General features: G+C 45.9%; 1 protein-coding gene across 1 annotated transcript; it reads left to right on the plus strand.

The window, feature by feature from the left end:
* Nucleotides 1–14,326: 14,326 nt before the first annotated feature.
* LOC308419953 (putative membrane protein C3orf80 homolog) lies at nucleotides 14,327–15,067 on the plus strand (the record flags this gene model as incomplete). The annotated part of the gene is made up of 1 exon (XM_080915877.1): nucleotides 14,327–15,067. The coding sequence occupies one exon, from the start codon at nucleotides 14,327–14,329 to the stop codon at nucleotides 15,065–15,067; it is 741 nt and encodes a 246-aa protein (XP_080772003.1).
* Nucleotides 15,068–17,059: the final 1,992 nt, after the last annotated feature.

A 17,059-nucleotide genomic window follows, 5' to 3' on the forward strand; every position in this document is an offset into this window, starting at 1 on the left:
GAGGGAAAGCCATATTGTATATTATAACCTAGCCTTGAAAGTCATCCTGACTCATTTTCTTGTTTTGTTTTTGCTTTCTATTGTTATCCAAAGGGAAAAGCCATGAATTCCAGAGGCGAGGTTGTAAGAGGATAGGTACATAGAATGGTCTTGTATTTACCCATGATCCCAACATTGGGAGGCTGGGCAGGAATGTTGTAAGTTCAAGGCAAGCCTAAGTTACCAACTAAGAGCCTGTTTCAAAACAAAACAGCAACCATGTAAAATGGAATATATCAAAACTAGCCATCACTCTTATCACAGGAGAAGGCCATACGTACCAGAGTCAAGAGGCAAGGAGAATTACCTACATATGGTATATGTACACTAACATCAGATATCTATTTATCTATTCTATTTCCCCGATTTCCTTTTTATTTGGGGATTTTACTCTGTAGCCCAGGATCAACTGCAGCCCTAGTCACTATCTAGCCCAGACTGGCCTGGAACCCACTGCTGCCTTCCTGCTCAGTTCCCCAAAGTGCTAGAATGACACGTGCCCCATCATGCCCAGAGTTGCACTGGGTGGATCATAAGATCCGCTGTACTGTATAACCGTCCACAGCTCTGTTCTTTTCCTGTCTCCTCCACCTTCAGTTGCAAAGAGCTTTCATCCCAGTGCTGGGGCAGGCCTTCTCCCCAGGGTCCCTCCTTCCCCAGATTCAAGATGGCAGTTTTACAATATCTGATACTTTTGTTATTCCCAATTAATGGGAGTGAATAGCAAATGTTGTTGGGGGCATCATGGGAATACCCTATTCTCTGGTGTTCTTTTATGCCTCTAATATGTAAGTGTAAACTTCAAATTCCATCTAAAAATACATATTGGCTTACTGTAACTACAAACCTAAGATGCAGTAAACATACTCTGAAGAGCTTGCCAAATCTTTGCTTTTAAGAGCCTATTAAGCAGCTTAAATATTTTATTTTCGATTATGTAGATAAAGTTTATAAACACGGTTGTTAAAAAATATACTAGGAATAAGAAAGGCTTTCTACTCCTTTCTTTTCATCATAAAGCACCACTTGTCCAAGTCTCTACCCTGTTGGGTCTGGACTGAGCCCAGGAGCTTAACCCATGATGCCTCCTCAGCAAGAGCTGACACCTACTTGCTTACTTAGTGAACATCACTTCAGTGAGCACGATTCTCAGGGTGATTAGGACCCATTGACACGGGCACATCCTAAGTGGCAACACTTGGGTTTGAACTTGAAACTACCACTCACACACCCCCAAGCACACACAACTCTCTCCTGGTACATCGGTTGAACTGATGTATTGTTGGGCAGGACCAGCAGTAACACCCCAATCAGGCGACTGGCCCAGCCCAGAGCCCCTATGGGTTTCCTACTGTAACTATGAACGCCAGAGTTGGAATCAGCTCTCTCCCTGTTTCTGTAATCTTGAACAGATGACTCTTCTTGAATGTCATTTTCTTCTAAGTTCTCTTTAATAATGTATTTCCTGAGCACTTACTATGAACCGAGCTCTTTGGATTATGATTTAATCCTTATAAAAACCCTTATAAATTAGATTATTTTATTACTCTCATTTTATAGAGAACAGAAGTAAGACTTGGAGCAACAAAGGTAGCCCACCCAAGATTTCCGAGTTAGTGTGAGAACTGAATTTAAAATCAGGTCTGTCTGAGTGTATGATTTTAACTCTTAGATGCATGTATGCTGAACTGGGCCTACCAAGGCTCTCTCAATCCCATTTGTCATTGTAATGAGTGAGGAGACATAAATGCAGGACTTTGTAAAAGTTAGGCCTGAAACACACCCTAGCAGTTTAGAAGGAACATCTGTGCTGTAAGAGGCTGTCACCTGGGGCTGGGAGGATGGCTCAGTGGTTAGGAGCTGCTCTTCCAGAGGGCCTGTTGGTTCCCAGCACTCACATGATGGCTCACAACATCCGTAACTCCTGTCTCAGGGGATCTAACACCCTCTTCTGTCCTCTGCAGCATACGTGGTGAATAAAACCCCACTGTATACAATAGATAAAAATACGTAGATTTTTTAAGGAAAGAGTTTATAAACATGGTTGTTAAAAAGAACACTGGAATGAGAGAAGTGTTTTACTTTTTTCTTTACATCTGAGAGAGGGCACAAACACTGCTTGTTTAAACCTCTACCCTGCGGGGCTTAGCCCGGGTGCCTCCTCAGCAGGAGCTAACATCCACTGCGCAGCCCCTCAGTGCACAATTCTCACAGTAAACGGGAGCCATTGGTCAAATGGAATTGACCTTGGAGCAACTAGGTGACCCACCCAAGATTTCAGAGTTAGTGTCGGAACAGAATTAAGAATCGGGTCTGGGTGTATGATTTTGTCAGATCTGAGAGACTGACTATGCATTGTATAAACAGGAATCCGGAGTTCTGGGTTGTTCTGCTACACGGTGGCGTCAAAGCCAGACGCTAAGATTCTCATCCTTCACGGTTGCTTAGTGGTATCTTTTTTTGTTCTGCTTTAATGGAAGGAATCGAGGTGAAAGGTCTTTCTGAACAGCTTGATTATAGACGAGACTTGACAATCTTAGTGAAGTTCTGTCTGGTGTTGGAGGATTATATATACAGAAATTGCTGGAACGTAATTCCGCTTATTTCTCAAGTATGTCAGTCAAAAATTATCAGTTGGTCCCCCTGACTCCATCCTTTGCCTCATATCTAACCTAGTTCTGGCTAACGCTGACCCATAGCTGCCTAGTATCAGCAGCTGTGGTCCCAAATGAATGATAAGCCTTGGAATTTCTGCCTAGACTAGTAGATTAGGCAAAAAACAGTGAAAATACCTCATTTAAAGTATGCGTTTCCCTTTAACTAATTGACCTTTATTATTATCTTTTTATTAAAGTGGCCTTAGGATTGCTCATCACGGGAACACTCCTGAAGGTGAGTGACTGCTTCTTCTTGATGCTGAATACCAAGACCCGTAAGCAACTTACAGAGGAGAGTCCGTCACAGTGGGAAAAGCACGGTGATGGGGTGGCTCACAGCTGTGGCAGCAGAAGTTTGACACTGTCTGTCTGTCTGTCCGTGGACCAGGAAATTGAGACCTAGCAAGAAACAGGGCCAGTGTTAAAGCTTAAATCCTGCTGAGAGCATCTCACTTCCTAAAGGTCTCACAACCTTCCAGAATAGTCCTACTTACCGGGGACCACATGCTCAAAACCATGATGGCACTATGCAAGACGTTCCATGTGCACACCTCAACAACACCCATCTCGTTCCAGAGAAGTAAAACTGCCACAGTCTTACCCTGAGTGAGAGCCCTATACACTCAGCATAACTGGAATTTCAGGTAAGAAAAAGACTACAGAGGAAGCTGGGGAGACTTTTCCCCCACTGACATTGGGGCCATTCTTCCCTGCATTTATCTTAATGGAGAATATTAATATTCCTTAACAAAGAAAGGGTTCTAGGAAATGATGAGGTAATTAAGTTCGCAGGGCATTTCCCAACCTAACTTGACCACAAACTGTTTTTTTTTTTTTTTTTTTTTTTCTAAACAAGAATAGCGTACCACAGGATTCCTGCCCCATGAAAGTTTGGTAAAGGCTATTACAATTGACTCTGAAGTAAAAAGAGCCACATGTGACCCAATCCCTTGAGCATGCCAGAACATGCACAGAGGATAAAAAATAATAAAGCACCTGATTATTTGATGCATTGAGATTATATTCTAAAAGCACTTTGGTGCTCAAGAAATTCATAATGTATTCTGAAAGGCCTACAAATTTAGCAGTATTTATATTGTATCTTATCACAAAGAATTATATCCCCACTTATAACATGAATATAAATGGCAAGAAATGAATAAGAATGAACTAAAGAACTAGGTGTATAATTTAGTTGGTTTGCATAACACACATAAAGCCCCTGGTCCCATTACCAGCATAATTCAGGCATGGTGGTACATGACCACAGTCCCAGCATGGGTACATGACCACAGTCCCAGCATGGTGGTACATGACCACAGTCCCAGCATGGGTACATGACCACAGTCCCAGCATGTTGGTACATGACCACAGTCCCAGAAGGAAGGTGGAGGCAGGAAGATCAGAAGTTCAAGGTCATCTTCAGTTACATAGCAAGTTTAAGACAAGCCTGTGCTACACGAGTCCCTGTTTTAACCAACCAATCAATCAATCAATCATTAACAGAGTAAAAAAAAAATGTATTGAGGTAAAAGAATAAATATGAAGAAAAATGCCCAGTATTAATATTACAACTTTAATTTTAGCTCCACGTTTTTCCAGTGACCAAAACAGAAAGGGATTCACAACCATTCACACAATTGCCGTGATGATAATCAAGTGTTTACAGGCACATAAAGAAAACATGACTTTAAGGCTTGGAATTCTAAAATAAGTCGTTTAAAAGGAGAATTATAGGAGATCCAGTACCTCCAACCATTTCTCAAACACCGTAAGGAAGGCATGTTGCTGATTCTTGTATTGCCAATGATAATCCTGAGAATCAGATATTAAATTTTACAAAGTTAATGAGTTCCATTTGTCTGTAGATGATTCAGGAAGACAAGGTGCAAATCTAATTAATGAGTACCCTCAGAAAACTCGCTTTGTAGTTTACCATTTTAAGACTCAAACTAACAGCCAAGTAAGAAAGAGGTATGTCCTCTTTGTGGTTAAAACATAATCATGGCTAACACATTTTGCTCGCTGTGCCCAGGAATGCTCTGAGCACTGTGTAAGTATCCATCTACTTAATCCTCACATCTCTTTGAGTTGCCCAGTGCTGTGCTCTTTGTAACACAGATGAAGAATCACAAACCCAGAAATAAAATACCCAAGGTCCCTGTGATTGTTTATATATTCCCAGCCCAAGGAGTGGCACTATGAGAAAGTGTGGCACTGTTGGAGTAGGAATGATACTGTGGGTGTGGGCTTGAAGACCTTCATCCTAGCTGCCAGAAGTCAGTATTCTGCTAGCAGTCTTCAGATGTAGAACTCTCAGCTCCTCCTGCTCCATGCCTGCCTGGATGCTAACATGTTCCCACCTTGATGATAATGGACTGAACCTCTGAACCTGTAAGCCAGTGCCAATTAAATGTCCTTATAAGAGTTGCCTTGGTCATGGTATCTGTTCACAGCAGTAAAACCCTAACTATGACAGTCCCACAGCTGGTGCACTATTTATTGTAGCTAGTGTTTGTTTTCAGCCAACTTTCTTCTGCTTTGTGGATAGAGGGAAGGGAAATAACACAAAGTCCAAAGAATCGGAGGAATTCACTGCCTCTGCATTCTGGACTTGGCAAGCAAGGTTCACAGCAGCAATCAGAATCTGTGGACAGCATCTAAAATCACCTAGGAAACAAGCCTCTAGGCATGTCTTTGAGGGATTATCTAGATTAGGTTTGTTGAGGTGAGAAAAAACACCTTATGTGGCGCCACATGCTGAGCTGGGGTCCTGGACTGAATAAAACAGAGAAAGGGAACTGAGTCTTTATTCACCGAATTCACTGCTCCCTGATGTGACATGGCCAGCTACTGCTGCCACTGTTCCCCTCCAACTGTGAAATGGACCCTTTCCATCTGTCAGCTCATTTATGACATCAACAAAGACGAGTAATTGATATAGGATCCAAGCAAGAAAAGACACCTCTGAATTTTTAAAACAAAAGGAATTTAAAGCAAGAAATGAGTTACAGGAAGAGCTAAGAATCTGTTAGGGAAAGAGGCATCCTGGAGACTGCCACTGATCAAGAGAAGCCTTGGGGTGGGGTCCCCTGCAGAATCATGATCATCAGCTAGCCTAGAGAGCTGCTAGAACCCTACTCTGCCTGCCTGACTTGTATACCGTCTCACTGGCAGAAATGCAGCCAAACTTCTACCCACAGGGAAGCACTCCCTCCAAGGTTGAGCCACCCTCTGATCCAGGGCTGAGCTTCGAAAGGTTAAGAAGGAAATGCAAAAACAAAGCCTTTGAGCCTGGCTCAGGTGCTAACAGAACAAATAGAAAATTTCCATCTCCCTGTAGCTGGAGCATCTGGGCTTTAGGAGGTAAATCACGGGTTAATTCAATGCTAGTTTTCCGAACCCCAGGTCTCCTTAGCAAGGCAGAAATCCAACTTTGGGGTTGAAATAAGAAACAGCTAAACACTGCATTTTGCATAGAATTGTTGGTACTCAGGAGGAAGTACATACTAAAAACCCTATTTTGTAAATATAAGCAGATTCTGTAAAAAACATTTTCTGAGGTACAATGAACAGCTCAGCAGAGGTCCTAGGATGGCGTGACCATGGCAGGCCAACTCTTCCAAGCCATTCATGGATATGTGGCCTTCCTTTCAGCCCAGGTTGGCCTATACATTCTTGGGAAATATCAGGGAGACGGGCACTGTGGGTCTATGACCTACGTCCAGTAAGACTGTTCTAACAATAAGGTCTAAGGTGGTGCCTGAAAGCGATCATCTGAGAACTTTGTCTCATGAATTTCTAATAGCACCCATTTCTAACGTAAGTGTCTAAAAATGCCGAAGAATGATACCCCAGACTCAAATAGCATGTCTAAGTAAAGAACATTTATTCAGCTGAATTTTTGCATGTAGGGGTCTCCCCATTTGAGAATGAAGACCCCTGGTGAACTCTCAGGCCCAACTTTTATTGCCAGATAGGGGGATTCCAGGGAGGGGGCATGTACCCTTTCACCTTGATTAGTTAGCTCAATCTCTAGCTGTCTGGTTCTACAGTTGGTTAAGCTGTAGAGAATTTCCAGGAGGTTGCTTACTCATTCTAGCTACCTATTCTTCCTTCAGGCCAGATGACAGGGTGTCCCCGATTGACTGCCAGCAGCTGTGAATGGCCAACCACAGGTTCCTGGATCCAGGTTCTCATTTCTGAGAAACACAAACTCAGGCCTAGTCTCCCTAACTGCCAGTCTGCAGCCTGTCATGAAGTCAGCCTGGCTCTGGCTAACTCAGTTCTCTCACTAATAGAAGCTTATTTCTAAAACATCTAAGGTTACTGTCTTAGTTAGGGTTTTATTGCTGTGAGCAGACACCATGACCAAGGCAACTCTTATAAGGACAGTTTAGTTGGGGGCTGGCTTTCAGGTTCAGAGGTTCTGTCTATTATCAAGGCGGGAACAGGGCAGCATTTAGGTAGTAGGTATGGTGCAGAAGGAGCTGAGAGCTCAGCATCTTCATCTGAAGGCTGCTAGCAGAATACTGATTTCCAGGCAGCTAGGATGAGGGTTTTAAGCCCATGCCCACAGTGATACGCCTAGTCCTACAAGGCCACACCTACTCCAACAGGGCCACTTCCTGGGCCGAGCATATACAAACCACCAGTTATGAAGTATACCTAGCAACCACAAATATAAGATGAGATCATCTCACAGGTGAGATGGTACCAAAGGACCCCATGAAGGGAGATACATAGTTTCTAGCTGGAGAAGGTGGAGCTGAGATGCAAAGGCTTTGGAAAGATGCCACCAGACCTTCTCTGTCTCATATGGTTTTGAACTGCATGCGGGACAAGGAGAGAATTCCCAATGGCACTCACAGAGAAAGCTATGTGACATTTCAGGACCATGTGTTGAGCAACAGTATCAGGTAGCCACTTACTGAAGCAAAGGAACAGGAAGGGAAGAGGTAGAAAGCGGAGAAGAGGGTTAAGATTAGATTTGAGGTGCCTTTTCAAATCCGTGATTGGATAAATCTTCAATGAGAATTGCTTGGAGAAATTTCAAATATGTGGGGTAGCTTCAAAATCTTTGAAGACAGAGGTCTTGGAGCATGATTAGTCTATTCCATTCAGCCCTGGGGGAAGGCTGGTTAGCTGGACCACAGCCCTTGCTATAGTTTATTATGAAATCTTCCCTGCAAAAGATCTGCTCTTAAGGGCTTGGTACGATCTTGGGAGATAGCAGAGGCTTTGGGAGGTCAAGCCTATTGGAGGCAGTGGTAGCTCGTGATGGCTGTGTCTTGTTCTGAGTTCCTCTCTCTGCTTCCTGTCCACCATGACTTAAGTCCTCCCTGCCATGTGGTCCCAACACATCATGTTCTGCTACATCAGGAACCCAGAATCAGTGAACCCAAGAACTGTGTACTGAAACCTTTGGAACACGGGACACTAAATCCTCTCATTCTGAAGTGACAGGTGCTTTGTCCCAGCAACAAGGACAGAATCACAGAATCACGCCACCAGTGCTGGTGTAAATTCAGAATCTGAGCTGGGGGGGGGGGGGGATGAGGCAAAGCATAAACAGTCACTGCACGGTGCACCCGGGTTTCCAGAGAATGAGCAGCCTGGGTTGTAATAAGCAATTTCCCCTTGTTATGAGAAGGAGGCAAAAGGTGTATTACCAGCTTCAAGTGAAAATAATGGACCATAAAAATGTTTCACCTCGTGAAACTATTTCTTCTTATGAAATAATTTCATGGTGTATGATTTTTTCTGCCAATGTGAGCATTTGGCTACTCCATCAGCCTCTGAAAAATGTATTCTAACATCCTAACAAATTAAAATAAGCACGAGGGAGACTCGTTCAGCTAACATAACTGGAATTCTAATTTCAGACCGCCGGGGTCTCACTGAGTCTAATGTTTATGGTTTAGTTTTCATGGTGTCAGCAGGAAAATGAATGTAACCAGCCTCTGGTTACAATGTTGCCATAATAAGTTATTATGGAGCAAAAGCTAGAGGCTGGAGTCTGGAGAGATGGTTCAGTGGTTCAAAGCACTCACTGCTCAAGAAACCAGGTTCAGTTCCCAGCATCCACATCAGGCAGTTCCCAACTGACTGGAACTCCAGTTCCAGGATGTCTGGGTATCCTTTTCTGGATTCTCCATTCACCTGCACATTCATGTTGCACATGCATACACTAAGGTGCCCACATGTGCACACACACACACACATACACACACACACACACAAAATAATAATCTTCTTTAAAAATTCAGGGCTGGTGGTTTAGCTCAGAAGTTCAAGTTCTTGCCACAGCTTGTGCAAGGCCTTGGGTTCAATCCCTGCAACAAAAATAAATAATTAGCATATATAGAAATGCAAGTCATTAATAAATACTATTGTATGTTCATTTGTTTTAGAACCCAATCTGTCCTTGTCAAAAGTATATAGAATTTCCTGTTGATTAGCATTAGGTGATTTGATTCATTGGTAAGGATTAATTGTAATGGAGGAGAGAACTTGTTTGCAGAAATGCAAATACAAACTGGTCTGTCACATTATTACCTAAAGCATCAGTAATGGGTTACTAAAGGTGGCCACAAAATGGCAGATGGACATAAAAGTTCTATTTTGGGGCTGGAGAAATGGCTCAGCAGTTAAGAGCACTGACTGCACTTCCAGATGGACCTGGTTCAATTCCCAGCATCCACATGGCAGCTCACAACTGTGTGTAACTCCAAGATCTGACATTCTTACAGATATACAAATGGGGAAAATACATAAAACAATTTGAATTTTTTATTTCTTTCAGAAGAACTTTGTATTTTTGGTCTAGACTAATTTCAGCTTCATCCTCATGAGTCCTTTTATTTATTTATTTATTTATTATTTATTTATTTATTATTTTTTGAGATGAGGAGAGTGGTTCTTTCTGTAGCTCTGATTGTCATGCAGCTTGCTCTGTGGCTCAGGTTGGCCTCGAACTCAAGAGATCCACCTGCCTCTGCCGCCCTCTCCCCCAGTGCTGGCATTAAAGGGCACCATGCCCACCTTCCTCATTGGTCTTACTATTTTCCTCTTCCGCACTCCAGGAGCTGTCGAAGTGAAGAATAACATCTCTCCCTGCATTAGTCCAACACAATAGGAGGTGAGCTGCCCACTAAGCCTTTGCAGATAGACTCTGAATGACAGGGCCTGCTTCCAGTGTTGTCCCTGGTTTACTCTGCGATTCAGATGTGAGTCTGGTCATTCTGTCTGTCCCTGGTTGTAGGGACTGAATCCTGGACCTTGGGAATGCTAAACCAGTGCTCTCTCCTCATGAACCACATCCCCAGCCCACATCCGGTGTTTTAACATATGCTGGCTTACAAAAGGTTAATAATTACCTACCCATCTTATAGACACTGGACAAGGAGAAAAACAAATGGTGTCCGTGAGAGCTCTTTGAGAAACTGTAAAAGCAAATACAAATGTGAATCCAAGGCCAACCTGTGGTTACACTGTAAGACCCTGTCTTAGTCAGGGTTTCTATTCCTGCACAATCATCATGACCAAGAAACAAGTTGGGGAGGAAAGGGTTTGTTCAGCTTACACTTCCATATCGCTGTTCATCACCAAAGGCAGTCAGGACTGGATCCCAAGCAGGTCAGGAAGCAGGAGCTGATGCAGAGGCCATGGAGGGATGTTACTTACTGGCTTGCTTCCCCTGGTTTGCTCAGCCTGCTTTCTTATAGAACCCAGATCTACCAGCCCAGGGATGGCTCCACCCACAATGGGCTGGGTCAGGGATGGCACCACCCACAATGGGCTGGGCCAGCAATGGCTCCACCCACAATGGGCTGGGCCCTCCCCCTTGATCACTAGTTGAGAAAATGCCTCACAGCTGGATCTCATGGAGGCATTTCCTCAAGGGAGGCTCCTTTCTCTGTGACAACTCCAGCTTGTGTCAAGTTGACACAAAACCAGCCAATACAGGATATCATTTCATTATTTTGACTGTTTTTTTCTGTTGCATCCTAACCCCTCTCAATAAGCTCCCAGAGGACAGAGAAAAGTTTGATTTCATAACATCCCTAGAGTGGAACCAAGTACTTAACTCAGAGAAGGGTCCACATTAAATATTTATTGAAGGAGGAAGGGGAGAAATATGATATAAAAAAAACAAACAAACAAACCCCAAAGCAGATTATCTAAGGTCACGAATCATTTCTAGGAAGGCACACTCATGCAAATATACACAAAACCCTTAACTGTTATTCAGAAAAGACTTATTACAAGTGAAGGGAAGCCACAGAAGGAGGGTGTCTAATAAATCAATTACAGCAATGAAATATCTCTGGGAAGGACCATGCTGCACATTCTTACAGTCTGGATTGTTTACATGTTCCAAACTGCCCACGCCTACACCTTTTGAAGAAGGCATATGAGAAAGTCAGGGCTGTTGTGTCTCGGACCTGAAGGCAAGAACCCCGGGCAGCTCACACGAGAGAGGAAAGCACCTTCTGCTTTAGTGTGATGTGCTATGCATGATGATGGATCCATTTGGTTTGTCTCAAGCTGTCAGGACAGATTCCAGGATCACATATGCTACTATGTTCTTCATTTAAGTGTGTGTGCATGCGCACACTCATCCATGCATAAATGTATAAGTAACTGTACATGTGTGTGCATGTGTAAGCCAGAGGATGATATCAGGCGCATTCCTTAGTTGATAGCCACCTTATTTTTTGAAAGTCTCTTGCTAAATCTAGAGCTCACTAATCCTAGCAAGCTTGCAGGACCTGGCTTTCTTCACCTCCTCAGACACGTGCCGACCCGCCCAGCTTGTTAAATGGCTGCTGGGGATTCGAACTCAGTTCCTTCTGCTTTCATAGTAATGGTTTTACCAGCTGAGCCATCTCCTTTGTGTCCTTGATTTTTACCAAGCTGTATTCCAACAAAGCATGCATTTTGGATTAAAGTCAGTCACCCTTCACTAGCTTCCCCCTCTCCTGTGCACTTATTCACACAGTCTAGTGCAAAATTTAACAAATTGCACCCCTTTTCCTCTGAGACGTGTAATTAGCTTCTGTCTTCCTGCTCTATTCATTTGTATGTTCGACATAAGCAAACGCATCTGACAATGAATACAGCTCTTGTGAGGTTTTATATGTACTCAGATTGCTTTTCTTCCCTTCAAAAAGTTGCACACAGTGCATTACACTGCGAATAAAGATGGATTAGGTGACACCAAGGACTCTGGGAAACAGGAGTTTCTGCAGAGGGGTCTAAGAGATGATACTTGGGGACTATCAGTTTAGAAAACAAAAAATAAAAACTGCGTTCTATACTCACTTTCCAGAGTCCATCCTCTGTTTTCACAGAAGCAAGGCTTCTCCGTGGTTTGTTTTATACCAGACCTGTGTTCTTTAACTGTGGCCTAACATTCTGCCAACAGATTCTACCTCATTAAAAGACAGAAACGAAACAGGTTAAATGTCGATGTTTAGGGACCAGTAAGATGGATTAAACTGTAAAAGTGTCTACGGCCAAGGCCAGAGACATGAGTCTGATTCCTGGGACTCACATGGGGTAAGGAACTATGCTCCCCCCGTAAATATATAAAATGTCATTAAAAAATTTAGTGTCTTTGTTTCAAATTTAAGAACACCACCAAACAGGCAACCCTCCTCCCCTTTCTTGAACCACAGAACCCCACACACACTTTCCTTCTGCCATTGCTTCTGCCTGGACCACTAGGTGCAGGACCTCAGCATTTCTTCCAGCCCATCTCAAGTCATGAACTTCTCTTAGTCTGCGACTATCAAACGCTCCAGTCTTATCTTTGCTTTGGGCAAGTTCTGAAGAAGGAAGACATTTGGCATTTTTTCCCTCTGTTCGGTTGAATTGGTTTGCAGAACTGGGGTCACTCCGTTGTTGGGAGGCTATTTCTTTATTATCAATTAGCAGGGTCCCCGCATACAGAACATACTCAGTGTACACTCTCAATGTAAAGTCAGCAAAGGAATGGGGAAACAGATACCGGCACTGTATCAAAGTAAATCTCTTCCACCCCCCTATCTCGCTATAGCCTGAAAGCATTGTTTACTACGCGTTATGGACAGACTAGGCCTCAGTCCTTCACATGGATCGTGGCCAGAAAATGCTTTGGCTCTACAAGAACTTAGTCAACGCCTGTGCTTACTCTTCTAGAAGAGAAAGCATCATTCTGAAGTTCAAGCAAAGCCACAGAAGAAGTATTGGATGACTTTTCCTTAGGCTGGGCCGTGGTCCATCTCCGTCAACCGCACCGGTATGCAGCCTGTTCTGCCTGGTCGACTTCTCTGTTCGGGAGAGAAGCTCGTTCATAGCTGAGTCTGTCCTTCGGCTTTTACTTGTTTTCTCACACCAACCTTGAAATTTCCCTATTGGTTTTTCTCTTCAGTGAGTCCTGTGTGAATGTGTCTGTTTTAGACTGCCTCAACCAAAGTGGCTTTTTTCAGGGGCTCCACCAACCCAGCAGATGTGCCCGAAGGGTCTGGATGGGATAAGCCTTTCTCCGGGGGTTGGTGACATGAAGGTAAACTGACCCAAGAACTAAGTGGAAACATGGTACTTTCCTTTAAAGCCAGATTTTGCAAACAAGAATAACCTTGAAAAAGACCTTCAGATCGCGCTCAGGAACTTTGCCAACCGCTTACCGCTCCCCTCCGCCATCGTAGATAAGCTATTTATGCTACAGGAGGCAACCCCTGCACCCCACAATTCTGTTGTCCTCTTTGGGCACAGGAAAGCGGAGGGCTGGGTCTGGCCGAGCCTCTGGGAAACAGGGTCCTCTCTCTTCTCCTTGGTGAGCTGGGTCACCTCAACAGAATGCCTCCCTGTGCCCCTGGGGCTATTTCTGTGGCTGCAACTTGAACCTCTCCAAAGAATTCTTACCTGTTCTGGAGTTTCTTAGGGTCCGGGCTCCCCGACAACCTGGACCTACCTGTCAGCAGAACTATCCAGCAGTTCCCACCCTGGAACATCAGGGGAGCAATGGGACCGCACTGGCCATTAGTGGCCATCATTCATTTTTAATCAGAAAGATCACAGGAAAGATGGTAAGCGGAACCCGGTCCGAGTCAATTTAAATAATATTCCCGGGGAAATCCAATCACTTAAAACTGAGACACCTACGCTGCTGAGAGAGCGCGCCCCGCCCGCCTGGCGGGGAAGAGCGCGCCGGCTGAATTAATCAAGATCAAGGGGCTCCGGGGCTGAGAGCTCAGCCTTAACCCTTCCAGCGCCACCGGGTACCCAGGTGCCGGAAGACGAGCGCGGCCGGCGACGGCCGAGATGCCCAGAGAGACCCAGCGCTGGCCGGCTCTGTTCATCCCCGCGGCCCCGCACGCTCTGTCCGGGACCCTGGCGCCCCGGCGCTCCTGCTCCAGGTCGTAGGCTCCCGAGGCAGCGACAGCGGCGAGCAGCAGCCGCCTCCCGCAGCCTCGGCGCGCCCCGGGCTCCTCCTCCCTCCCGAGCGCGGCCAAGTGAGCACCGCTGGGGCCGCAGGTAGCCGAGGCGCGAGAGGCGGCGCGCGCGGGACCCATCGCAGCGCCCGGGCCGGACGGAGCTCCGAGCCTCGCGGTCCCGGACGCCGGCGGAGATCCGCGCCCGCCATGTGGGGCCCGGGGGTCACCGCCGAGGGCCTGTCCGTGGCTCCAGCGCCGCCGCCGCTGCTGCCGCTGCTGCTGCTGCTGGCGCTGGCGTTGGTGGCGCCCTCGCGGGGCGGCGGGGGCTGCGCGGAGCTGGCGTGCGGCGAGCGGGAGCGCTGCTGCGACTCGGCCAACGCCACGGCCGTGCGCTGCTGCAAGCTGCCGCTCCACGCCTTCCTGGACAACGTGGGCTGGTTCGTCCGCAAGCTCTCTGGGCTGCTCATCCTGCTGGTGCTCTTCGCCATCGGCTACTTCCTGCAGCGCATCATCTGCCCCAGCCCACGCAGGTACCCGCGTGGCCAGGCGCGACCCGGCCAGGCACGACCAGGGCCCCCCGGAGGTGCGGGACCGCCGGGGACGGCGGGGCTACCCGACGACGACGACTCGCCTGCTCTGCTGCGCGACGAGGTGGCCGCGGGCTCGCAGGACTCGCTGCTGGACAGTAGCGGTGGTCGGGGCCGAGGAGGGGGCGGACGCCTGCCTCCGTCCTGCGTCTCGGAGCACGAGCTGCGGGTGGTGCCACCGGCCTTTCTCCAGCTGCCCAGCTACGAGGAGGTCAAGTACCTGCCCACCTATGAGGAGTCCATGCGGCTGCAGCAGCTCAGCCCGGCAGAGGTCGTGTTGCCCGTGTCGGTGCTCGGTCGCCCGCGACGCGCCAGTGCCGGGGACCCCGACGGCGGCCAGGGCCGTTTCCCGCTCATCTGAGTGCAGGGAGCCTCCCGGGGATCGCCGGGACCTTTACAAGGTTGGGGGCTGCGGGTGGCAGGCAACTGCTGGTGTGTTGGCGGCCGCTGACTGCCTCTGACCACACCTAGCGTCCCCGCACAACCTGTAGCCCTGCGCCTGAGCCGGGGTCAGTCCCCTCCCTCTCGCTTCCCGGGGAATCTGTGTTTTTCTGTTTCTTTGGGCTCAAGGCTAGGCGGCTCGGCGGGGCAGCTCTAGCCCCCAGCTCTCCTTGGACGGTCGTCCCCGCCCTCTGCCATGCCTCCCCTGTGTTCACTGTAAGTGCCTGCTTCTCCAATCCAAAAGAACACGTAAACCATTTGGTGTGTCTAGAGACTCGCGGCTTGCTTTAAGGTTAAAAGGGAAGGAGCACAGGTCCATTCCTTGCTCTCTTGCTTGGACAGGTCACTGTCTCCCAGGATATAATAGTGAGGAGTCTTTGGCTCTGGACCACGACCAGTGACTGCTGCATGCCGGGCTGTGGAAGCAGCGCTTGGCTGTGAGGGGATCCCTTGAGAAGGACCCAGAAAACCCTTCGGTGTATTCCTGGCTAAGCAAATAGCTGCAGCTGATGGCTCACAGTTTTGTTGGGGAAGAGATACCATGATGGATAGTTTAGTGGCTGCATCTGTTCAAGATGTGTAGCATCTAATTAATCCAGCCGTGTTTATAGTATGGTACCGACGGACCTTGATTGTTCAGTATGTAGACTGTTTATTTTGTCTTTTATTTTTATATTTTATCATACATTAGACAGCTCAACAAACTGACAAGATAATCAGTTTTGTTTTAGGCCAGTCATCGTCAAGAAGTCGTGCTGTTACTGTTTAATACAGTGTTGGACATTTCATGGGGGGGAGCAGGGTCAAGCAGGGAAAGTGACATAAAACATGAAGGATGTCTTATTTTCACTATTTGAGAATATATTTTATTTTTAGTACTGAAGTATAATACATAACTTTTTATAATAACTCTTATGTGTTTCATTCATCATGGGATTCCATGTAAAAGGATCATGGGCATGCATTCACCACACCATTACAAGACGGCATGTCTGTATTTCCGTCTGTTTTCCACCTGAGATGAACTCTGCAATGTAATTCTGAACATAAAAACAAACTTGTAACTTTTGTTTAAACCTGAACGTTTGCAGTAATGTGCAAAGATGGGTTCACCCAACCTATGTTTATTAAAACTAAGCAGTATCGTTTTACTAGATCTACCATTCTGGGACATTGCCATTAAGCAAAGTGTAATGGGGGACACATTTTACTGCGTCATGTATAATGTACATATAGCATTGTCTGTGTACAATACATACATTGTATGCCGTACGCCTGTGACAGCTTATCGCTAGCATGAAAGGAAAGGGTGGTGAGGAACGCAGCTTCCACATGGGTCTATGACTGAAGAAGCTGCGCAGGCCTGAGACATCTTTAATTATCTGATTCGTATTTCTAAAGATGATTTGGTTGCTTTTAACTTTTAAAGGGTGATGGAAAAAGCCTGACATCCTGGGAACTTTTTAAATGTATGAATTATAATAAAAGAATGGTTTGCTTTAAACTTCTCAAAGCTGATGACCTGATCATTAAAGAAAACCATCTGAAGTGTATTAAAACAGAAAAACACTAAACTGTTTCTCTGTGCATTTTTATTTCTTATTAAAAGACAGGACCTCAGGTTGTAAACCAGTTGGCCTGGGACTCTCTCTGCAACCCAAGCTGGCCTCCAAACTTACTTCAGGCTTTCCAGCCTGTCTCCCAAGTCCTGAGAGTGTAGTTGTGAGCCAGCAAACCTGGCCCTCTCTGTATAGTGTTATCAGGTTTATTACCGTGGAATAACATATTAAAATGTGAAAATCTCTTGTGGAAAAGCAATTTTAAACTGTGAACTGACAGGCAAAAAGCATTAATAGCTGAGATTCTATCAACTGAAAAAGATTTAACCAAACATAATTATACTGAATTGTAT

This window comes from Micromys minutus (genome assembly GCF_963924665.1).
Source record: "Micromys minutus genome assembly, chromosome: 4".
Classification (NCBI taxonomy): Eukaryota; Metazoa; Chordata; class Mammalia; order Rodentia; family Muridae; genus Micromys; species Micromys minutus.